The following is a 24,260-nucleotide window of genomic DNA, read 5'->3' as shown; positions in this document are numbered from 1 at the left end:
AAACTGGTTTCATCATTCCATTTGAAAAAACTGAAGAGTCCCAATTTAATACGCTGTCCATGAACAGACCACAATTGCAAGAGTCAGATTACAAGAACCCTAGAATATTCTAACTATCTTGTACATCAAAGTAACATTATAACCATCTTTGATCTTTTCATTGCTTGGCTGTACAATGTTTCCACATCCTAATGTGATATTATGGGCAGAGAACAGTAAAGTTTACATACATCTACTAATTTTGAGTTCCCATTAAAACATTGAAACAAACTTACCAATCCGTATTTTGCAAGAAAAAAAACTAGTGTACAAGACAAATATCATGTTACAGCTTGCAGACACTGCTTCTCTGATTCACCAAAAACTCTTTGCAGAAACTTTTCAACAACTGAAACAAACTCCTCCACTTTCTCTTCGTGAGGTATATGTCCACAATGCTTAATTACTTCAAGGTAAGATCCAGGTATTGTTTGTGCAAGTCTCCGAGCATTCCAGGAGGGGACAATTCTGTCGCTATCACCCGTGACAATTAGAACTGTGTTTCATAAAAAGAATGCCAAGTTCACTATTCAACTTCTATTAGATAACTCGGACATGCGTACTGGATCAATGAACATGCAAGCACCCTAAAAGGGGGAACTAATTTGTACTCTTCTTCTGTTTTTTTTTTTTTTAAGAAATGCTTGGTGTCAATATTTTTTTTTTCATATTTTCTCCATCTCATCTTACAAATCAACTATTAGATTTGTGGACTTATGTGAACCTCACACAAGTCAATGCTGGACTGCACAAATTTAATGATTGATCTATTGAATTTGTAGGAGAATATGAGAAAAATATGGACAAATTATTAACACCAATCATTTCTCTATTTATTTTGAAGGTGTGGGGGTGGTAGGGGGAAGAGAGCAAACTGCACCGAAACTAGTTAGTACTCAATAAAGAAGACTGTGTTTCCCAACAGCTGTTTCAACTTCACCTGTAACCTTCTTAGTGATCCAAATATCACCTTAATCTAGACTACCCTATTGGGTTCACTTGGACGCAGAATGCCTGGATCCTTTTCTTGACTTGGTTCAATCTTCAACACAGATCGATTAGACAACTTTTAATTGGCACCATATACAATACTATTTATCCACTCTAATGTGATTTCAACTCACTTTCTAAATTTCAAGACTCTTGTCCATCCAACAGATTAGTTTCAAGTAAGGATTTGTCCCAATGCAGAAAGCACCAAGGGGGCAACTGTTAGGTTTTATGTTAGTTAATTCGATGTTTAAAACACTTCGGTGTAAGGCAAAATTTGATAGGCTAAATTCTGTACTTAACTAGTTTTTAAACTTGTAAGTATTGTTAAAGAATCGAGGCATTTGTTTGCTGACTCGTTCGGTATTGGTCTGGATTCGATGTTCAAGTAAAGTTCCAGTGTTACTTGGTTGGAAGACTCGTTTGGAGACTCGACCGAACGAGATGCTCAAACAAAGTTCCAGTACTGCTAGGTCGCTAGCTAATTTGCTGTGGGTCCAGACAAGAGACTCAAGGAATGTTCTAGTGATAGGCTAAATTTTGTACTTAACTAGTTTTGTTAAAGAATCGAGGCATTAGTTTGCTGGCGTGTTCGGTATTGGTCTGGGCGCAATGTTCAAGTAAAGTTCCAATGTTACTTGGTTGGAAGACTCATTCGGAGACTCGACTGAACGAGGTGCTCAAACAAAGTTCCAATACTGCTAGGTTGCTAGCTAGTTTGCTGTGGGTCCAAACAAGAGACTTAACAAATGTTCAAGAATTGCTCGGTTGGAAGCCTCGTTCGGAGAATCAATCGAACAAGCTTATTTACTTCATAAAATCAAGTCTTCCAATATTGCTTGGTTGGAACGTTTGTTTGGTATACGATCGAACGAGGTGATTTCATTGAAGACATGGTGTTACTCGGTCACAAGCTTGGTTGGAAAGGTGTTCGAACGAACTGAAGATCACAAACAAGCAGTGTTGCTTGGTTGCTAGCTCAGCTGGTACTCGTTCGAACATCCGCCAAGAGAAATCCTGAATTCCTAGTAGTGTCCGAATGGACCGAATTATTCGTCAAAACGCCGCCATTGAAAATAGCTCAGTGTTTTAATTGTATTTTAACACTGTGCTAATCCCTTGGGTCTATATAAGGACTTCAATGCATGACTTTTTAGAGAGATCTAGAGGCTATTGTTTTGTGAGGTAAGAGAGAATTTTTGTTTTGAGCCTTGACTAAATTTCTCTCTTAGAGTTTTATTAAACCACACCTAAATTTCAGAAAATCCTTCGGCCAACAGAGTTCCAGGATTACAAGAGGAGACTCGATAGAAGAATTATCTAGAGTTTCTAAAGCTAGTACAGTAGGAGACAAGGAGTAATGCTAGGTACCATCTTTTTATCCTTCTAAAATTCTCCTAAAGCTGATGTGGCTTTTAAAATTACCATTGAATCAAAATTCAAGTATGATTCATCTAAAATTTAATGGTGATTTTAAAAGCCACATCAGCTTTAAGAGGATTTTAGGATTGATAAAAAGATAGTACTTAACATTACTCGGGAGACAAGTCGGTCGTTTGTCGGTGTACACATCAGGTTTAGTTACAAAGATTTTGTAAGTTAAACTGTATAATTTAATTGTTCTATAATGGATGAGTTTTTTGGGTTTTGTTGTCCCATAGTGATTTTACCTTTGAAGAGTTCTTAAGAGGGTTTCCACTTGGTCACCAAATTGCTTTGTGTTAGTTTTATTACTTTGCTTATTTTGGTGATTGAATGGTTCCTAAATTTGTAAGTTGTGACATTTGCTGGAACACCACCACCCCCCCCCCCCCAGGTCTTGTTTGGGGTCAATTGGGAAATTTCAGCAACAAAGAAGGCTAGTGCTATTACCAGGACATGTGATTTCGTGGAGTCTTTTTGTCAGTGGAGGCTTTGACTCAAACCCAGTATCTGTAAGCATTGCTGCTGTGTATTCAACGAGCGCCCTGTCCCAACCTTTAGTCCTCAGTGGCTGCATTTAACATATTACCATCCAATTGACCAATAACCTTTCCAAAATTTTGTTGGGGGGGGGGGGGGGAAGAGAGAAACAGAGAGAGAGAGATTAAGATAATTACCTTTGTATAACCATATAGGACATGTTCAGTGACCAGACTTGAGTTATACCACGCATTTCTTATTGCAGCTACTCCAAATTTGTCAATGACCATCCTTACCTGAGAATAATGTGGGGATGTCAGCATCAAATAGGCAATCAGTCTAGCCCATTGCACAAAATACTGCACTATCACTTAAACTTCAAAAACTAATAATCTGATATAGGCAAAACAAGACAATACTAAACATCCAAAAAAAGGAAAAAAGAAAAACAGATAGTATGTAATCAATCAGTTTTGTTCTTACATATTTCAAAGGATAACTTTTCTGGGTATGAATCCTGGAACCGGTAAAAAGAAATATCTTTAATGGGTTGAGTTAAAGTTGTACTTTATCTTGATATTTAACGATAAGGCAGGGTCATTTGAGATAGTTAACGATGGCAAGCTAGTGTTAAGGAATCACACATTGGTTTGAGCTTTTTGGCTGGATGCTCAAATTAGTATCAATGATCGGTTCGTTTGTTCTTAGACTCCACATGCCAGGCTCGTTGGTCATGGTTCCGGTTTCTTTCAGTCTGGACATAATCAGAGTTTAAGCCTTTGGGTTGAAAGCTCTAACAACCAAATGTTGAAACATTTGGAGAAGAATTAGCCATTTGATAGTTTGGTTTGACATGCCTATAGTATAAGTTGAATCAACATGGTCCAAAAATTACCGAAACCTTCAACTTATGGTCCAAAAATTACTGAAACCATGTACAGTATAAAGTCATCTGGAAAGAAATCCTTTACCAGCATCACAGCAAGGGCAGAGCGCAGAATAGCCGACAATAGTTTTTTATACAAAGAGTTCAGCATAACTGCCATCCCCTTCGCCATTCGCATTATTGCCTGTGCAACAAACTTAAAACACTTCAACAAAATCTCGGAAAGCCTCAGAAATGGATTCCTGAGACTGCTTAGATCTAAGCTGTCTTCTCCCATCTGGTTCTCTCTTCCCAATTGTTTTCCTTCAACAACCTTATGCACTGTAAGTGGGGCTAAAATTGCTGGGGCAACAAGGATCAGAGCAGCAATGCGTTCTGGTGCTTCAAAATACAAATTCACGGCCGTGAGGCAACCAGCGGAATGCCTGGCACATTATTCTTTCAACGGTTCAGAGATCTTGGCTTCAGATACAAGAAAAAGAAAAACAAACAAAACAAAACAAAAGAGAGGGGGGAGGGGGAATAGTTCCTACGAACATAGTTCACAGAGTAAGGTCTAATCTCAATGGGAGTGGGGAGGGGGTGAACAGAATAAGAGAACTGCTAAATTGTTTTGGTGGGTGGCTTTTATGTTACTGATTTCTTCAAGCTTTCACCAATGAATTTCACATTCAATGACAAACAAATAGTTTAATCAATTTAATGCATGAGATAAATAAAACCACTTCCGAAGGTTCCCGGCGCTATCAATCTTAAAGACTTCCGGCCAATTAGTCTTGTGGGAGGTATCTATAAAATCATAGCCAAGGTATTAGCAAATAGATTGAAGGTTGTTTTGGATAAGATTATTTCTCAGTCGCAAAGTGCTTTTATTAAGGGCAGTCAAATTCTAGATCCTATTTTGATTTCCAATGAATGCCTCGATAGTCGGTTGAGATCGGGGGAGCCAGGGGTTATTTGCAAAATGGATCTGGAAAAAGCTTATGACCATGTGAATTGGGATTTCTTGTTATATATGCTGAGGAGGTGTGGTTTTGGGGGGATTTGGTGCTCTTGGATTGAATATTGCATTTCTTCGGTGCGATTCTCAATTCTAATCAATGGATCTCCTAATGGTTTTTTTAGCAGCTCCAGGGGTTTGAGACAAGGGGACCCCCTGTCTCCTCTATTATTTGTTTTTGTGATGGAAGCCTTGAGTAGGATGATTTCGGCGGCAGTTAATGGGGGGCTGCTAGATGGTTTCAAGGTTGGTAACACTGTGGTTTCTCACCTTCTGTTTGTTGATGATACCTTGCTTTTTTGCAACGCTATGCCCTCCCAAGTCCGTTATTTGCGAAGTCTATTTCTATTATTTGAAGCTGCTTCCGGTCTGAAGGTCAACTTGGCTAAGTCGGTGTTAATACCAGTGGGGAATGAGGAGCAAGTGGGCATGTTAGCAAGCATTCTAGGGTGTGGGGTTGCATCTCTGCCTATCAAATACCTTGGTATGCCGTTGGGGGCTCCTTATAAGGCTAAGCATATTTGGGATGAAGTGATCGAAAAGATAGAACGTTGGTTGGCCGGTTGGAAAAGGTTGTACTTGTCGAAGGGTGGCAGGGTCACGCTTATCAAGAGTACTCTTGCTAACTTGCCTATTTATTATCTGTCTCTATTCCCTATTCCGGTTAGCGTTGCCAAGCGCATAGAGAAGCTACAACGTAATTTCTTATGGGGTGGGCTAGGCGAAGAGTTCAAATACCATTTGGTGAAGTGGTCAAAGGTGTGCACTCCAATTAAGGAAGGCGGGTTGGGGATTAGAAACCTAGTGGTCTTCAATCGCTCACTGCTAGGAAAATGGTTGTGGCGTTACGGTTCGGAAAGAGATGCTTGGTGGAGGGTTGTGGTGGATGCGAAGTTTGGAAGCTTATGGGGAGGGTGGTGCTCTTTGGAGTGTGGAGGTACTTTTGGGGTAGGGTTATGGAAGAATATTAGGAAGGAATGGGATACTTTCCAAGGCTTCACGCGTTTTGAGGTGGGAGAAGGGACTAGGGTTCGATTCTGGCATGATGTGTGGTGTGGAGATACGGCTCTTAAGACAGCTTTCCCTGATCTTTTCAGTATTGCATGTGCGAAGGATGCTTCAGTTGCGGCTCTTTTGGAGGTGAGGGGTGGCTATAATCAGTGGAATGTTAGTTTTTCTAGAGGGGCTCATGATTGGGAGGTGGATGTATTTGCCTCTTTTTTCCAGTTGCTGCATTCTGCTCGAGTGAGACGAGGGTGTGAAGATAGGTTGTGGTGGATCTTCTCCAAAAGAGGCCAGTTCAAGGCCAAACTCCTTTATGCTTCCTTGGCTGGTTCTGAAAGGAGGCGTTTCCCTTGGAAGAGTGTGGCGTACACATGCTCTGCCGAGGGCAAGTTTCTTTGTGTGGTCGGCAGCTTTGGGCAAAATTCTGACCCTAAACAATCTAAGGAAGCGGCATGTGATTGTGACGAACAGGTGTTGGATGTACAAGAGGGATGAGGAGACGGTGGACTACCTTCTTCTTCATTGCGAGGTAGCCTATGCTTTGTGGTGCGCTTTTTTTGGGCGGTTTGGGCTGTCTTGGGTGATGCCGAGACGGGTTTCTGATTTGCTCGCCTGTTGGTGGTCTTTGGGAAGGAGGGGGAGTGCTGCGGTTTGGAAGATGGTGCCTACTTGTTTCTTTTGGTGCCTTTTGAGGGAGAGAAATAATAGGTGTTTTGAGGATTTGGAAGGTTCTTTGGAAGACTTATTATCTTATTGTTTCCACACTTTGTATCTTTGGACTATAGCATATGTCTTCCCGGTGTCGATTAGCTACGATGACTTCCTTGTTCGCTTTTCTCTCTCTAGTTAGGTGATCTTATTGTATACTCCCGGTGTACTTTGGGACGCCTTTACGCTTTCAATAAAACTGGCTATTACTTATCAAAAAATAAATAAATAAAACCACATAGATGTCAATGTAATTACTGGTCTGCTAGGCAATAAGGATCAAGTACAGATGCAGCTTGCACCTAACATGCAAAAGTACAAATTGGAGGCTACCATCCATATGGTGGATGTCAAGATTTAGTGGTGTTTATTGGTCTATCTTTGAGCAAGGAGATCAATTAAGTGGGATCCAACGTGCACCAACCTATCCACCTTGAATATCTGCTGGAACTGGCATTATGCTGTGGGTTTCCAACTAAATTGATGCAAGTAACACTAGAACAACGCAAGATGAGAGATATACATACCCCACCAAAATTGCCTTCTCAGCTGCTAAGAAATCAATGAAGTACAGGGTTGCTAGCACTGAAAACGCCATGGAGTATGGATTAAGAGGTTTTCCATCCTCATTACCATGAGTTGAATGTGTGGCGGTGGAGAAATTTACCCTTGATGTCAACCCAAAGGCTGGTCTATCAAAAGCAAGAACTTTGGAACCAGTGAGCTCTCCCAAAGGCTTCAGAACTCGATTCCATGAGAAAACAGATGCTCCAAAGCCATGTAGTAAAACCATAGGAAGTCTAACCTTTTTAGTTTGGTTAGGAACTTGAGAAAGAGTCTGATTCTGTAATGAGTTATGTGCTTGTGATTCTGCATCATATACCTTGTGGTGTATCTGTACACCACTGAACTCACAAAAACAACTGTCCGGATCAGCCAAGAGTGCTGGATCCAATAATTCGTCTTGATCTATGCCAGCTATTCTCTTCTTTTTCTGTTTTGTACTTGCATCGAACAATGGCTCTGGAGATTTGAAGCACACAGAAAGTACTCTTAGAACTTTGATATACTGATCAATAATTGTTTATCAGAAATTAAAATAAAATAAAATAAAATAAATCCTTGCAAATAGAATCTAGAAAACCAAAGTACGAGGTTTTCCTTTTGTTCCCTAGTATATCATAATTTCTTTTTTATGATATACAAATTAAATTAATCTAATTAAATTAATCTTTCTTCTTGGTATGGAAATAGTATTGAGGGGAAAAACAGGAATAAATCAACAGCCTGAAAAATAATAATTTTACTTGTAGAAATAAGCTCAAATATAAGAGTCCATATTAACAATAGCATCTGATATATAAGGAAGTTCCATAACAAATTAACAATTGAGGTATAACCTTAGGAAAAAAAAAAAAAAAAAGGTGGAGAAGAATATTGGGCACCTGAGGCAGTGAGAGAAGAAGAAGAAGTAGAAGCATGAGGATGGGGGGAAAATCTTAGTCGAGAAGGAAAGCTGTGGCTGCCCTGAATCTCTAGAGACAAGTTATTTCCAGCATAATCGGAGAAATGAGGAACGCTACCACGTCCACAATGGCCAACCAATAACAGATTCTCCTGAAACTGAAACACCCCCATCACGCTCCTCATCTAGTATGGTTGAGATGCTATAGTAATAGGCTTGTTCAGTTTAGAATTGAGATATGACTTATGAGCAACAGGCAGGATAAAGAAAGAGGAGCGCGGGCTGAACCAGGTAAATATAATAGGATAGGATAGTAATAATTGAAAATGACTAAACTACCCGTCTTGTCTACTACCAAATCTTTTTCCATTTTCTTTCTCTTCATGAAACGACATCGTCACATCGTCTCTTTGGCTCTAAGGAAACATAAAAGCGATTGCTCGCTAAAGCCTAAATGCCCATGTGAATTTGCTCTTTTACCATCAACAAACAGTAGAAGCAGGCCCTGAATTTTTTGAGAGAGAGAATTGAAAGAAACAAGGAAATGGAAGCAGTGTTGTGCAGGAAATTGGGTGATCCAACCACAGAAGACAAGTCGAATTCCCCGATAGTGTTGATCAAGAACCACCCGATCCCTCAAGTGGATTCTCCCACGGCAGTGAGGGTCAGGGTGAAAGCCACCAGTTTGAACTACGCCAATTACCTGCAGATACAGGGAACGTACCAGGAGAAGCCTCCCCTGCCCTTCATCCCAGGCTCCGACTACTCGGGAATCGTCGATGCAGTGGGTCCCAATGTTTCTCAATTCCAAGTCGGAGACCCCGTTTGTTCCGTCGCCAACCTCGGCTCCTTTGCTCAGCTCATCGTTGTCGACCAGTCCCAACTGTCTGTCACTCTATCTTTCCTCGTTTTATTTAATGAAGTCTGAAATTTTTTTTTGTTGGATTAGACTTTTTTTAAATTGGAATTGAAGGTTCCGAGTACCAGAGGGATGTGATATGGTGGGCGCAAGTGCGCTTCCCGTTGCCTACGGAACCTCGCACGTGGCACTTGTCCACAGGGCTCATCTCAGCTCTGGACAGGTATTGCTGGTTCTTGGTGCAGCTGGAGGCGTTGGCCTTGCTGCTGTTCAAATCGGAAAGGTTTGCGGCGCCATTGTTATTGCCGTCGCTAGGTACTTTCTCTTCTCTTTCTCTTTCTCTTCATACGAATTATTTGTTGATTTGTGTTCTGGATTTCAGGGGAACTGAAAAGGTGCACTTCTTGAAGTCAATGGGTGTTGATCATGTAGTGGACTTGAGCCATGAAAATGTTACCCAGAGTATCAAGGACTTTCTCAAGGCTAGAAAGCTCAAAGGGGTTGATGTTTTGTTCGATCCAGTGGGAGGCAAGCTTACGAAAGAAGCCCTTAGGCTTTTGAATTGGGGTGCCCAGATTCTGGTCATTGGCTTTGCGAGCGGAGAAGTCCCTCTCATCCCTGCTAACATCGCCCTCGTCAAGGTACGATTATATGTAAATTGTAATTGGAGGATCAAATACTTTCACCTTTTCACATGTTGTGATTTTTGGTACAATTTATTTCTTATATTTTTATTGTCGTTTTTAATCATTTTCCAACAGAATTGGACAGTGCACGGACTTTATTGGGGTAGCTACAGAATACATCGACCGGGTGTTCTTGAAGATTCTGTTAGGGAGCTACTCTCATGGATGGCAAGAGGCTTCATCACCATCCACATTTCTCATACTTACAGCATGTCAGAGGTCAGGCAATCCTGAAGCTCCCCCACCCCTATTCACTATTGTGCATGCGTTTTCTTTTTCTTAATTGAGAAAGAGTTTTAGGTCAAACATATCTCACCATAGCCTTAACCAATTAATGACTACTGTGACTTCAAACATATTTCACAACTTATAGCTCAAATTCAGGCTAACACTCAACTCCACCCTTATGCTTCAATACGTGGAACTCAAGTCCTTTCCAATTCAAAGCATAGTGTACTTGTTGCTTTAAATTTTTTAAAAATTGTCATAATTTGCATGCTTCTGTTTTTTTTTTTTTTTTTTTTTTTTTGTGGGAGATGCATCATTTGATCAACTCAATTAATTGTTATTGACAGGCCAGCCTAGCCTTTTCTGCTATCAAAGATAGGAAAGCAATTGGGAAGGTGATGATTATTCTTGATGACAAGACAAGTGTAAGATCTAAGCTTTAACATGTTCAGGATTCAGAAACTCCACCTTTACATAACTTAAGATCAATAATTCATGGTGTCTTTTGTAATTTTGTTAAGAATCAAATCTAAGACCTATTGATACCATGTCATCTATATAAGCGCATGCAAGTCTTGGACAAAATACATGGGGTAGTAAGTTAAATATTAATATAAGAAGGATGTTATGCAGCAAGGCTTACATTCATTAGTAAGTCAAATGAATGTATGTTCCCCCAACCCCCCGGCTTTTTTTTTTTTTTTTTTTCTCTTTTCTTTTTTCTTTTTTCTTTTTTAGTATGTTGAAAAATGCAATATTAGATGATGAATACAAACGGACGATTCTAGTTTTGCAGGAGATTGAATTTGTTACTCTAATGCAAAAATCTATCCAAAAAGGATAAATTTATGCATGTTCATGATTGAAAGTTGAGAGTACTTTTGCGAGTTCGATTCAAGGCACTCAACACATTTTAGAAATGGGTGGTTAACCACTTTGTCTATTGAAGAAGAGAGAGGGAGGTTGGTCAACTGGGAAGTTGCAAGTGAAACAGGGAAGGTGGTCCATGGTGCAACCACATAACCATTTCAAGTGTTTTTTTCTTAATGGGTGAGATTAGAGGCCATGGATCGAGTTGTAAATGAACAAGTCTGTTTGACAATTCACCCATATTTTCTTTTTTACTATGTTGAAAAATGCAATATTAGATGATGAATACAAACAGATGATTCTAGTTTGGCAGAAGATTGAATTTATTACTCCAATGCAAAAATCTATCAAAAAAGGAAAAAATTATGCATGTTCATGATTGAAAGTTGAGAGTACTTTTGCGAGTTCGATTCAAGGCACTCAACACATTTTAGAGATGGGTGGTTAACCACTTTGTCTACTGAAGAAGAGTGAGGGAGGTTGGTCATTCGGAAAGTTGCAAGTGAAAGTTACAGAGAGAGTGGTCCATGGTGTAACCACAGAACCACTTCAAGTGTTTTTTTTTTTGTTTAATAGGTGAGATTAGAGAGTTGTCCATGGCCTAGCCATGGATCGAGTTGTAAATGAGCAAGTCCATTTGACAATTAACCCATATAAATTTGACTCGAATTCAATTTGTTTAATAAATTAGCTCATCGTGAACATAAAATTAAGTTCAATTATTAAACTAGTTATACTCGTATAAACTTGGCTCGACTTGCATAAATTCGTATAACTTAATTTTTTTTTTTTTTATAGTATTATTTTAATTTTGTATTAGAATACCTTCTTTTCCTAATATAATAAATATATCTTGAATTATTGTTATTGCAAGTCTTGATATAGGTATATGTATTTGTGTGTGTAGAAATATGTTTTTTGCTCGCGTGCGCATAATGAATTCATATATATACATATAAACTCGATATTTGATTATTTAAGATTTAAGTTAATTTATTTAATTAACTCGAATGATAAAATCTTAACAATTATTAATTAACTAATAATTAATATGGAATTACAAAGAAAAAAAAAATAAACGATCTTGATATTTATTTTATATAATGAGCAAATAAGTTAATTGAGCAACTCGTGAACAAGCCTAAGTTCGTTTGAAAAAATAAATGAGCTAAGCTTGAACAAATTATCTAGCTCGACTCGTATTCAAAATAAAATAATATGAACAATACTTCAATAAGATTATAGGGAATATTCAAGGCAATAGCCTAATGTTGTGGGTTTTTTTTTTTTTTTTAATTGATTAGGGAAAAAGGTTACAAGGGATGATCTTTCCCATTCCTGATCCGAATAGAAGAGAGAATAGGCAATCCTAAAACTAAAAGTGGGGTAGGCTTCCCAACAACAAACCTAAAACAAACAATAACAGTGCAGAAATAATTACAAAGCATAAGAAATGGGACAAACAAGTGACCCGGTCCTCTCAAAGAGCCACACGAAGCGGTTACAGAAGCAAAAGGGGCCCAGATTAAGTCGAACCTATTTGAACCCCCACTAGGAAACAACATCAACCACCGGAAAGAGGCTAAAGTCGAATATGCACTGTCGAAGTCCGTAGCAGGGATTGATGAAGAGAGAGGTACCAACACCAAACTAGTTACAAAAGCCTCCACATCTAGATCCAACCTAAAAAAAACAGGGAGACAATAACTCAAAACAAAAAACAACAGAAATACAAAAGAAATTACAAAAACACAAAAAAAAAAAAAAACAACCGGAAAGCAGCAGCTGTGGCCGGAAAACAGAAGGTGGTACACACTGACCGGCGCGTAGGACACATGCGCCGGTAAGTGTGGACCACGCTCCGGCGCGTGGTGATCGAAGCGAAGAGTGGCAGCCGGTGTTTGAAAGGTGGGATGCCGGAGGCCACAGTGGAGAGGCGCGTGATGGTAAAAGCCTGGTAGAAAATTGTAGATCTAGTTTTGAAAAAATGAGATCTAAAACCTTCAACAAACCCGGTGAAGAAACGGACGGTGCGGCGCCATAGAGAGCTGACGTTGGCGGAGCGGCGGCCGCTGAGAGCTGAAAAGGGAGGATGCCGGCGCATCTGGACAGAACGGAAACAACAAAAAAAACACTACAAAGATCAACAACGGGAAAGAGAACAGAGGAAGAAAAGAAAAAAGAGGAGAGGAGGAAAGGAAAAGAACCAATCATCCTCCCCTAAAAGCCCTCACAAGGAGGTGGAAAAGGTTTTTCTAGAGAGAAGTTAGAGCCTCTCTCTCTAGAAAAAAACCGGTGACCTTAGAGTTACAACCCTAATTGCTAATGTTGTTGTTGTGGGTTATTAATGATTAAATCAGCTACTTTCATATCTGACCGAGTTGAGGGGCCTTGAGGGTTTGGAGAAGGAATGTGATCTGGAGAGCCTACAACCCAGTGATCATTCCAAATAAAGATAGTAAGCCCATCATGAATTTGAAAGCAAAGCCGTTTGCCCATGGGATCCCCAAATCCAATGGTTGTGCATGGCTGTTTGTTCTTTCGAAGCCGGTTCAAGATGAGGGGGATTTTCCTCCCAACTTAAACCGGCTGTTTCTGAGATTATTTTGGGAAGGTCAGGGTCCATTGAATCCATGGGAGAGTGAAGAGAGGAGTGGGGGAGGACACGTCACACCACTCCTCACTCCAAAAACAAAGACCTAAAAGTGTTCTGCATTTTCCAAGGCTGTAAAACAAGCAAATAGTCGTTGCTATAAAGAGCAACCGTTGAGTAAAATTCTGTAGCAATGGGACATGATTACATACACCAGAACAAAGCTGCTGCAATTATGAAGTAACAGATTCTCATCCAGAGTACAAGTTGCCATTAAAGCAATTATTGCCATCACCATTGCCCATATATGATATACAGTAAGAACATTGTAGCCATCAAAAATATTCACAGTTATGTTCAGCCTCCATATTTACACACGATGAGAAAGAATTAACTGCTCGTGCAATTATCAGTAGAGCCCTATCTGGGCCTACTTTCAGTTTTTAGAAAGCGTACATATTCCTGCTGTAACATCTCCCCTCCATGCACTGGATCGAAGCTGCATCTGTAGAAACTGCTAATACGGGAAGAAAGGTGAGAGAGACAAATAGTACAAGTTAAGCATATTAAAATACTGCTGTTAATGATTTTTGTTGATATTGCTATATGATACATTCTATAAGCCTTTATGTATCTACCAGGTATAAATTTTCATTGGCGTGCAAGGTCACTCGGAGTAGAACAAACCAGGCTCCAGAGAGTAACATTGAGAGATTTGCATGACCTTGCACATGATAACTCAAATGCATTCGAGGCATGTGCTTCATCATGTTTTCTTACTTGACAATAACTGGCTTACTTCATGAGGATGTGCAGTAGGTTCCACAACAAAAACCAGTCAAGTCTATATAAACAGGCACCTAATCACTACATAAAAGGTAACTGCCTACGCTGCATTCAGTCTCCAACTTGGGGGATAGAGCTGATACGAAATCCACTCCAAAAGTTTCTAGATGTTATCATCTCAATTTCGTCAACTATTTTAGGTCACTCACTCCAAATTGTCAACTGTATACGAAACTAGAGATTCCCATTTCCAATTTCTAAGTGACTGGACATACTGTCAACTTATGAAGAGAAAATGAGCAAAGCAAGCAGAGCTACATGCTACTGATGAATGTAGTGCAGATCATCAGGTAATTTCAAGCGTGTGGAAGAGCATCTCCACATAAACAATGAATTGAACCAGTCAAGAGAAGAATCATGAGACACAAGTAGGTAGAGGTTAAGATCATCATGATGAAGTCAAACAAGTAGTAGAAATAGGAAAAAATGAGCAAATATAACATGTTGATAGTTACAACTTGGGGGATTTTTTTTCTTCATCAATTTCATTCACAACTCCGAATTAGACATAAGCAGAAAACTACTTATATGTGATCAGAACTAAAATTATGTTCAATCGAGCTATTCAGAAACATATTCAAAAACTCAATATATATATATATATATATATATATATATATATATATATATATATAAGCATACAAATAATACAATTCATACCTCCCATCCATGCCAACTATAATGATGGTGTTCTGAGATCCAAACGCTGCAATGAATTGTGTGTCTTCCGGCAAGTGGAACCGAGCAAATGACCATTCTGAGCTGAAATATTTCGGTAAAACCCCTAGGAAAGTATCAGAAAATACAGAAATGTTAGTTGTAAAGGAAAAAAAAAAAAAAAAGCGAAAAGACCATGCCCACGCCAAAATGCTATGGAAAACTGCCCAAGCAAAGTTCAGAAACCATGAGTTCTAATAAGTAAAATGTTTAACACAGAATTGAGCTGTTACATCCCAGCTGACCCAAAGGGCAGCCATGGGCCAGGCAGTCAGGGGGCCAGTTAAGTGCAGGGCAAAAAATATTAGGGCTTTAGATTTTCTTAAGCTGATCAAGTTTGGGGCAGGCATGGACATGATGGCATTTGGCTTGCACCAGCAAAGCACAGACTGAGACTTTCTTGTGTTAAATATTTCTTCCTTATAACCCTAAACAACTTTTACAATTTTAATTTGGAGATGACCCTAAGGCTGGGCCTACGTCTCATGAAGCAGAGGTCATTACTTTGAATCTCTTCCCTCCCCTTAGTGTCCAAAAAAAAAAAAGCAAAAGGAAAAAATACACCTTTTAGTTCAGTATTTGAAGTGTTAACTTTTCAGCTGATCCTCTTATTGTTGAAAATTAAAAATAACATTTCATGCAAAGTAACTGTTTAAAAAGCTTGGCGAAGCCGTGCTCAGGCCTAAGAACTCTATCCTAGGGCAGGGCTGGGCCTGCGCCAGCACTGATTGTTATTATATAGTCTTGGCCTGCCCCATGGACACCCTTAGAAAGCCCAGATGTTGACTCAATGCATGTAAAGTATCCCTACAAAGTGTGAGATAAAAATTTTTGATATTCATGTTTCACTACTTTAAAATTCCAGAGCAAATATAGTCAAGTTTTCTCACAATAATATAAAAATTCACATCAATCCTTAGCACAAAAAGTTTCAAATATCAAGGCAGATTAAACGGAGTCATTCCAAGACTAATGGATTATTTACAGACAAACTTCCTTTACCTCTCATGAAAGATAATGATGAACCAGGGTTGGCACCAGTACTCGGAGAAATAAGGGCATCTAGGGAAGTCGAAGAATTCTGCTGAAACAGTGCCAACCCTTGAGCAGCATTTGACTGGGCTGATGAGTCCTCCCCAACCACTCTAACTCTGAGCCCAAATATATGAATAGTGCCTTTGTCACTTGATACTGCCAACCACTGGACATTTGGAGAGAGAGCAATGCTATATATTTCTGCTCTGTTCCCTCCTCTACGTACCTACATGCAAGCAGTAAATGAAAATAAGCAAGCACTGGCTATACAGAAGAATGCATCTCAAAACCGTGAGGCATAAATTTGAGAGAACAATCATAAAATAATACTAAAATCCATAGGCAAGTAGGCTACCTCTTGTAAGAGAGTCCCATCCATTGTGTTGAATATTCTTATCAAAGTGCCCTTGGTACTAGCAGTTGCAAGAAGCAGCCCATCCATCGTCAAGGTGAAGCATGCAATATTTGAATCATGAGCAAGAATCAATTTTGTCATATTCAGCCCGAAGTGTTCAATTCGAACTTGTCCTCGTTGAAGACCTTGGCAAGCCAACACAAACGCATTTGAATGGTGTGAAAGGCAGCACAAGCCCCTAGGATTTGCCAGAGTCTCAATCTGATGAAGAAGCTTCAGATCCATAAAGTTGTAAACATATATCTTGTGCTCAAGAACAACAACAATCCGATCCCGTCTTAATTTCACTGCACGAACCTCAGACCTAAATGCAAATTCACCAATGCATCGGCTCTGATGATCATCCCAAATCATAACTTTATTTGGTGGGTACTGGGAATTGGCTCCAACAAGTGCCAGAATGTTGCACCGGAAGAGCATCTCAACAATTTTAAAACCCCCACTTTTCAAATCACGTCTAAAAGTTTCCTTGAATGGGTCACAGTTATAAATACGAAAACCCTGGCTTGTGCCAGCAGCAAAGCAACCATAGTCCTGGTTCCAAGATACACAAAGTAACTCAGTTTCATCACCGTCATTGAACTCTGTTTCAGGTTGGCTAAAAGAATCAGAGGCCCCAGTATTTGGGGTGTCACAGGTGCCAAGCCTTGCTGGAGGAAGTATTCCTCGAGATGTTGAAACGGTTGAACTCATGTGTGACGAAGTGGCTGTTATCAGAGTGCTTGCTGCAGTCAATAACCAGGGGAGAGCATGAGTTAATCAAAGCCTCGAAGGAAGCTAAAATAGGAAGAAGAAACCCTAAGCAATCAGAGTGATTACAGAAAAGTAGTTGAATAGAAGCTAAATTTGCACAATGCTATCTCTCTCATAGAACATAGGAATTACTAAGAGTACATCTAACATGCAAAAGAAGTAAAGTGGACAAACAGGAAATCTTGAGCATTCCATCAATGAGAGCCAGCTCTCACTGAATTACAACCAGCAACAAGTGAACCAATAAATTTTCCTACATATCCTTGATACAGCGCTCATCCCCTTCTTAGGTTTATTTTGCTTGCTGATATCAGCTACAGTGAGCTTCAGACCCTTATCAATCCTGCTCTTTGGTATACCTAGTCTTATACACATTGCTATCAATCCCTTCACTAGTTTCATGCACCTCAGCTCCCCCTTGTTATCATTGTACACCCCTGTATCAGTTTTACAGTCCTGCTCTCATGATTCTTTGCCAATACCATTAGATGCTAAAGCCACAATAAATTTACATAAAATGAGTTGAACCCTCTTCTCTAGCATGGGTCTAGGGTAACCACATCATTACTTGCCCACACTTGAAAGTTACGTTACATCAAACCCAAAAACAGATTATAAATTAAGGGAAATACGATCAAGCGAATCACACATTCCTGATCATTTTAGAAAGATCCTACTCAAATCGGATCATGCCCCCTGCAAGTTGATAATATTACAAGAAGGATCATAAATCTAATAATAGCCAACACTACAGGATCAGGAATATGTGAGATTCAGATGTAGTTACGAGACTGTGTTTCAGATGTATGTATGTCGGAATTGAGGAATAAGAATTGGCGTTGGGATTATGGAAGTACCTCCTTTCTTTCTGTCCGATCCCCCGATTCAAGAGGCGACGACCCACAAAGTTTTTGCTTGTTTATTATGTCAATATTAATGGGACAGACGAGACGACGCTCCTCTCCTCTTATCTTTCTCCCAGATTGATATCTCTATCAGAGACGCTTCTGTTCCCACTTCCTACACAAGCCAATCTGTCTGTACATGCCGCTCCCCTTTCTCTTCTCCTCTCCCATTTCTTTAGGATCAGTATCCGTATTTCCTGATTAGGGTAAATTTTGATTGCTGGACTCTCAAGCCTTAGGCCCTTGTTCAACTCTCTCTCTCTCTCTCTCTCTTTCGTCCAAGCCACGGTTTACTCCTTTTGAATTTTGATGGTGGTTAATTAGAACAAAGCTTTCTCCTAAATTGGGTTGTTTTCTTTAACCTAATCTATAAAACTGACATATATTTCTTTTTTAAATAACATGTAGGATGCACATGAGTTTTTAATAAAATTTATTTTAATTTTGTTACTCCATTAAAAAAGAGTAATGTTATGAACCATTTTTTTATTTTCGAAGTTAATGTAGCTTTCAAAATCACCATTGAATCAAAATTCGAGTATGATTCATCTAAAATTTAATTGTGATTTTAAAAGTCACATCAGCTTTAGGAGGATAAAAAAATGATAAAATGATGATCCCTTGCATTACTCATTAAAAAAACATATGCATCTCAAATGTTAAAGGAATGTCACTTTTATTTATAGATTAGGTTAAAAGAAATTTTTCCAACCTAGTTTGAAGGAAAACTTTGTTGTTGGTCCTACTAGGGATTCTTTCATTTTATGCTCAGTTGTTTTGAATTAAACTATTTTTAATTAGAAAAAAAATTACTTTAACTAAAATATGTTTTTAGTGTTTGACTCATATAAAAAAATTGGCAATGGCCGGCAACAACCGGTTGTGGCAATTGATAACGACCGCTGACTTCCAACAAACTCCGATGATAGATTTCGATGACTTCAAATGGTAGTTTCAGAGACTTCTAAAGGCGAGCCTCTAACCGCGATGAAAAATAAACTGTGATAAAAAAAATGTGTGAAAAATGAGAAGTTTAAACTTTAAAAATAGTTTACGAAGAAAATAAAAAATCATTTTTACCTTGGGTTAAAAGAGGTTTTTTAGGTCAATCGATAATATTTTTTATTTGACCAAAATTCTCGATAGTACCATTCACCAAAAATTAGGATGGCTTAGAAATAAACGGAGTGTTACTCTCATTTATTATTATTTATTTATTTATTTATTTATTTCCATCACCTCCATTTCCTGGTTAGAATAATGTTTTTTTTTTTTTGGTGGTAATTTCCTGCTTACTGGACTGGTCGAAATAATACATGGTGGTTATACTTTGTATGACAACCATCAACCCATAAATCTCAGATTTTGGTTATAAAAAGTTTTCCTTCCATTTAGAGCTATTTTGAGTCATCACCAATTACAAAAATGTGAAGAAAATATTTCATAAGCAAGATGCATCCTCCCATTGTATTCTTATCTTGTTGCGCGTTTTGGGGTTGAAAGACTTTTGCTGTTAAAGTGAGAGATTATTGTATTTAATCAGTAATGTTAGATACTATATTTTTATTTTACAATTGTCTAACAATTGTTGTGGTACTCTAGATCAACCATTGGAATTTTTAATTTAACAATAATTAATTTAAGGGTTAATTGAGAATTTTATAAATGTTGGATAAAATTATAATATTTAGCATTTCTCATTAATTTTGGGCGGACTAACATAATCATTCTAGTTATTTTATTCTCATAATGAGCTAGGCCCATTTGTTGGCACTTGAAGAAGACCATATATAATCTCACCCTATATATGAATAGAGTTGGCCCATTGAATTTCATGATCGCCATTTTGTGAATGAATTAGGATAGAGAGTACCAAATTCCACCCCGACACAACATTAGAGCATCCCCAACAGCCCTTTTAAGTTAACTTTTTAGTTAAAATAGCTTTTTTTTTTTCCTTCGTCCAGCAGTACTTGTAAAATAGCATTTCTGTCTACAAATGTTACAGTAAACTTTCATTCAGCAACTGTAAGTATTATTTAATTATATTTTCTCTTTCTTTCAATTTTTTTAATCTTTTCTCTCTTCTCTCTCTTTCACCCCTTCTCCCTCAACGCTCCCTTCTCTGATTTCTCTCTCCCTCAGAACCTCAAACAAACTCAAACCCAAACCATTCGAAGCAAATGGCCTATCGTTTGATTTTCTGAGTGTGTATGATTTGTTGGGTTTTTTTGTTTTCTATTTGTAAATAAAACCTGCACATTTATGGTCTTGATCACACTTCTCCCTGCACTCCCCAATCTTCACCGGACCCTTACTGTCATCCAAATACGGGTTCAAGAAATTCTTGAGACGGAGAAACAGAGATGCATAAAAATCCATAGACAAAGAAAACCATTCATTCCATGAGAAGTGGATCTGAGCAAAAAGAAAAGACATCAATTTTTGGTTTCGCAGAAGTTGTGACTTGTGATCTTCACCGCGCGCATCAATTTTTGCTATGTGTGTGAGAGAGATTGGGAAGAAAAGGGAAAGATAGAAAATAATAAAATAATAAAATAATATTTAATTAAAAGAGATGGTTAAAATAGATATTTTGTTGGAATAAGTAATAAAATACTAATACCTAAAATGAAAAAATTGTTTATTTTGAATGGCTAAAATAGCCACCCTTACTGAAGATGCTCTTAATGCACACAATGGAGGTACCTATTTTCTCAGTAATTATTTTACACATGTTGTGGAGAAAGGGCATATATAACATTTTAGTGTCATATATTGTTACAATCCCAAAAATTTGAAAAACGTCACATAACTTTAGAAATTTCTTCTAAATTTTTTGTTATTTTTTGTTTTATTCCCCTATTCTAAAATTCTAATTCACCCCAGTAGGCTGTAGATACATATTGGTTATATACATTTTCTTTTAATTAGGTAGTGTTTATTATATTACAAAAGCAAGCATATATGATATATCATATTTTGGAAGTTTTATTTTTGCAGATACAATTACAAAATTGATTTTCACAATATCCTAAACCAAGACAGAGATGTCTTTGGCGTTGGAAAAACAATAATTATTAATAGAAGAAAATAAAACATCAATGGCATGCATCATCAAGAGACGCATAAGTACTACATATAAATTAATAACCGTCATTGGCCTCATTCCTTTTAGAGCAATGCTATATATTTTTATTTCACAATTATTCCATAATGATAATGTGATAGTCCAAACTAATTTTTAATTTTTAATTTTTAATTTTTTTTTTTATATAAAAAAATTACTAATTAGTTATAGTTGTGAAGTAAAAATGTGATTTCTTATTTATGATTTTCAAAGGAAAAATAATAATAATAAGACAAAAAAGTTGGACCACGTCTATCTGTCAAAGGAAAAGTCCCAGATAATCTCTAGTCGTCTATTCATTGAAACAAATCCTTTTTTTTCCCAAACTGGAACTTTAGTCGAGGCCTATATTTGGCATATGTCACATGACCCATAAACACATAAACAATATTATTAGTTATTACCACTCACCGCCCGATTTCAAAAGTTGTGTGCTGATAAGATAATTTAATTAGTAGAAGCATATTAAACACACAAAGACCAATTGGCACAATTTCCAAATGAAATAAAGAAATAAACGGAACTGTACTACTCGCTCTCTCGATGAACACAGAAATAGAAAGAAGCGAGGTCTTAAAATAAACATTAAAAAAGCCCAGATTTAGATGTACTAGATTAGATACCCATTCTCCTGAAAGAAAAGCAGCTTCTACCAAATTTTCCATATTAAGTGTTTAATAATGGAAACGCCAGCCATTGGAGTACTTCCCCATTTTAACTCCCATGACTGTACTGTCACTATAAAAAATATCAAACTTTGGAGCTGGGCCTGGGCGTAATGAAGCGTGGTGGTAGTGCTTAAAGCCACAGCCTGCCTTATGCTTAAAGTTTTTACAGCACGGGATACGCAAGCTAACCTTTCAGAGTGCATAAAATGGCAAAAACGAGAGAGATCGCTCAGAAGTATTGGTACTATTTACACAGTACTCATCAACTGAGATAGATAGCTCATGCTCACTCAAGAAAGAGAGAGAAAGTTGACGAAATGTTGCGGGCCGGGTGCATGAAAAAATGAAATGCAGAAACCCAGTACCAAGTTTTACTTTTCCTCGTCACTTTGTCAGGTAAAATTGGTGGAGAGGGAGAGCCTCTTGAAGACTCAACGGGCCCTCCCTCCACCGTCATTCATTATCAAATGAAGGGAAAAAAGAGAGAGAGAGAGAGAGAGAGAGTATAAATTTGATACAGAGAATTCATTTTGGATTGATGAGTGAAATTGTCGATCCATATATATATATATATAATTAATATTGGTTTTTCTGTGAACAAAAAGATCCGCAAGAGGTTAAGTATCGACATGTACGTCAATATATATATGTGGCGATCCTTTGAAAGCCATGTGATGTGGCAATTAAACTGAAGAAAATGGAGAAAATTAAGGAAGGAGCTCCCTTCAGTCCAAGCACAGAGAAGGAGGGATTCAAAATATCTCCCGCATCATTCACGCAATCACAGTAGCAAAACACAAATCTACCATTTTTTCTACTGAGTGCTTGAATGAATGAGTCGGCAGTTACTTCAACAACCCCATACTCCCATCCATGAGTGGGCTGAAGGAAGCTCCTTCCCTCCAATCCTCTAACAAATAATACAATACCTTATTTACAAACCCCACCTCCCATCTCCTCATCTGCAGCTCACAGCTGCAGCCACATGCACCAGCACTGTCAAAAACACACAAAGCAGTAGTACTGTTTCAAAATTACATTTCTTTAACTTGTTTACTATCTAAAAATCTCAATAATTAATACAAGAATAACTACTATTACTTCCTATTACAAACACAAATACACCCACACACAAAATGATCAGAAAATAAAAGAATTAATGGAGATAGCAAAATTTTGTTATGATTATGAATTGTGATTATCAATTGGCCGGATTTACTAATTAATTAAGAAAGTACTGGTAATAGAATGTATTTTTTTGACTTATTGCTTCTGGTTTGTGTTACTACAAAAAGGAATTCTTCGAATTAAACTTCTTTATTACATCAGAATAGTTCAAACAGGAACACAATTAAGATCAACATATTATTTTTGTATTATATATTCTTAGATTAGAATCCTAATGCACAGAAATATACTACAAACATCGACATATACCAGAACTTAGAATTTCCTTCTCTACCTTAACAAACACATTAATAATTAATCAAACATGCGAAGATACTAGATACTAGTAATCTCCAACCAACCTCCTAATGGTTTAAAAATCAAAAGAAAAGAAAAAAACTCAGAAACCCTTTTAAGTTCCAGAAGAGCATAAGAAGAAAAAGGAGAATTAACAAGCAGCCAAAAAAAGTGAAACAAAAAAAAAAAGATTGACTGTAATTAACCATAGAGAGCGTTATTGTTTGTAACCCATTTCCAGCTGTTCAACCTGGATCAGTTACCAAAAAACAAAAAACAAAAAACAAAAAAAACAGATCAAATGCATTGATATTTTTTATGAACAGCAAGGCCATGTAAGGAAATTAAATGCATTATTCGGGGACATTGCAATATTCAATAAATAAAGAAATAATGTATTCAAAGGAAGGAAACAAAAAAAAAAAAAAAAAAAACAGATCAAATGCATTGATATTTTTTATGAACAGCAAGGCCATGTAAGGAAATTAAATGCATTATTCGGGGACATTGCAATATTCAATAAATAAAGAAATAATGTATTCAAAGGAAGGAAACAAAAAAAAAAAAAAAAAAAACAGATCAAATGCATTGATATTTTTTATGAACAGCAAGGCCATGTAAGGAAATTAAATGCATTATTCGGGGACATTGTAATATTCAATAAATAAAGAAATAATGTATTCAAAGAAAAAAAAAAAACCCCACATCCGGGAAACATTGACAAGGATTCACAGAGCCTCACCAGTACCGGAAGCAAAAATATATAATAAGAACACGATTGTAAAAGAAAATGGTAATAATAAGAGATGTTAGAAAGAATAAGGATTAAACTTAGCTGCAAATTAAGATTCACATGTAAAGGTGAGTGTCTCCTCCATGTACGTTGAAACCCTACATTTCAAGGGATATGGATAATGGATATGCTGTTGTTAAAACCCTAAAAATCATGATGTTTATGTCACTCCACATCTCTGTGAGAAAAGAAAGAAAGAAAGAAAGAAAAGACGTATTGATGAAGAAAAATACGACTAGGTATTTGTAAGAAAGAGCGAGGGAGAGGGAGTTGATTTTTCTTTAATTTGGTTAATGCAAAGGG

General features: G+C 37.6%; 4 protein-coding genes across 5 annotated transcripts; 1 reads left to right on the top strand and 3 right to left on the bottom strand.

Annotated features, from left to right (window-relative positions):
• Positions 1 to 26: 26 nt before the first annotated feature.
• LOC132186699 (uncharacterized) lies at positions 27 to 8,301 on the bottom strand. Of its 2 annotated transcripts, none has more exons than XM_059600715.1 (6): positions 7,976 to 8,291; positions 7,058 to 7,553; positions 3,903 to 4,242; positions 3,129 to 3,227; positions 2,902 to 3,022; positions 27 to 535 (listed from the first exon to the last, which is right to left on the bottom strand). In XM_059600715.1, the coding sequence occupies exons 1-6, from the start codon at positions 8,178 to 8,180 to the stop codon at positions 321 to 323; spliced, it is 1,476 nt and encodes a 491-aa protein (XP_059456698.1). In that variant the 5' UTR covers positions 8,181 to 8,291; the 3' UTR covers positions 27 to 320. The 2 variants fall into 2 exon arrangements, with proteins under 2 accessions (XP_059456698.1, XP_059456699.1); XM_059600716.1 differs by having other exon boundaries at positions 353 to 507; positions 7,976 to 8,301.
• Positions 8,302 to 8,417: 116 nt separating this feature from the next.
• On the top strand, positions 8,418 to 10,558 carry LOC132186700 (uncharacterized). Its single transcript, XM_059600717.1, has 5 exons — positions 8,418 to 8,880; positions 8,969 to 9,169; positions 9,237 to 9,495; positions 9,616 to 9,759; positions 10,116 to 10,558. Exons 1-5 carry the CDS (start codon positions 8,540 to 8,542, stop codon positions 10,209 to 10,211), a joined length of 1,041 nt encoding a protein of 346 aa, XP_059456700.1. The 5' UTR covers positions 8,418 to 8,539; the 3' UTR covers positions 10,212 to 10,558.
• Positions 10,559 to 11,951: 1,393 nt separating this feature from the next.
• On the bottom strand, positions 11,952 to 13,408 carry LOC132187516 (uncharacterized). Its single transcript, XM_059601855.1, has 2 exons — positions 12,411 to 13,408; positions 11,952 to 12,321 (listed from the first exon to the last, which is right to left on the bottom strand). Exons 1-2 carry the CDS (start codon positions 12,740 to 12,742, stop codon positions 11,952 to 11,954), a joined length of 702 nt encoding a protein of 233 aa, XP_059457838.1. The 5' UTR covers positions 12,743 to 13,408.
• Positions 13,409 to 13,504: 96 nt separating this feature from the next.
• LOC132187515 (autophagy-related protein 18c-like) lies at positions 13,505 to 18,167 on the bottom strand. Its single transcript, XM_059601854.1, has 5 exons — positions 17,855 to 18,167; positions 16,185 to 16,969; positions 15,797 to 16,055; positions 14,738 to 14,861; positions 13,505 to 13,745 (listed from the first exon to the last, which is right to left on the bottom strand). Exons 2-5 carry the CDS (start codon positions 16,935 to 16,937, stop codon positions 13,652 to 13,654), a joined length of 1,230 nt encoding a protein of 409 aa, XP_059457837.1. The 5' UTR covers positions 16,938 to 16,969; positions 17,855 to 18,167; the 3' UTR covers positions 13,505 to 13,651.
• Between the last annotated feature and the right edge of the window lie 6,093 nt (positions 18,168 to 24,260).

This window comes from Corylus avellana, chromosome ca7, assembly GCF_901000735.1.
Source record: "Corylus avellana chromosome ca7, CavTom2PMs-1.0".
Taxonomy (NCBI): Eukaryota; Viridiplantae; Streptophyta; class Magnoliopsida; order Fagales; family Betulaceae; genus Corylus; species Corylus avellana.
The sequence above is the reverse complement of the archived record's forward strand: the minus strand, read 5'-3'. Positions and strand labels throughout refer to the sequence as shown.

Bases quoted from the DNA above. Each gene is read 5' to 3' on its own strand.
- LOC132187516 (XM_059601855.1), bottom strand. From the start codon at position 12,742: ATGCGCCGGCATCCTCCCTTTTCAGCTCTCAGCGGCCGCCGCTCCGCC. The intron at 12,322-12,410 runs GTTGTTTTTTTT...TGTTTTTTTTAG, and splicing joins GCCACAGCTGCTGCTTTCCG to GTTGGATCTAGATGTGGAGG.
- LOC132186699 (XM_059600715.1), bottom strand. From the start codon at position 8,180: ATGAGGAGCGTGATGGGGGTGTTTCAGTTTCAGGAGAATCTGTTATTG. The intron at 3,228-3,902 runs GTAAAGGATTTC...CATTATTCTCAG, and splicing joins CTGCCCTTGCTGTGATGCTG to GTAAGGATGGTCATTGACAA. The intron at 3,023-3,128 runs GTAATTATCTTA...TGTTAAATGCAG, and splicing joins TCCTATATGGTTATACAAAG to CCACTGAGGACTAAAGGTTG.
- LOC132187515 (XM_059601854.1), bottom strand. From the start codon at position 16,937: ATGAGTTCAACCGTTTCAACATCTCGAGGAATACTTCCTCCAGCAAGG. The intron at 16,056-16,184 runs GTAGCCTACTTG...GCTTGCATGTAG, and splicing joins ATGGGACTCTCTTACAAGAG to GTACGTAGAGGAGGGAACAG. The intron at 14,862-15,796 runs GTAAAGGAAGTT...ATACTTTCCTAG, and splicing joins ATCATTATCTTTCATGAGAG to GGGTTTTACCGAAATATTTC.
- LOC132186700 (XM_059600717.1), top strand. From the start codon at position 8,540: ATGGAAGCAGTGTTGTGCAGGAAATTGGGTGATCCAACCACAGAAGAC. The intron at 9,496-9,615 runs GTACGATTATAT...ATTTTCCAACAG, and splicing joins CTAACATCGCCCTCGTCAAG to AATTGGACAGTGCACGGACT. The intron at 9,760-10,115 runs GTCAGGCAATCC...TGTTATTGACAG, and splicing joins ATACTTACAGCATGTCAGAG to GCCAGCCTAGCCTTTTCTGC.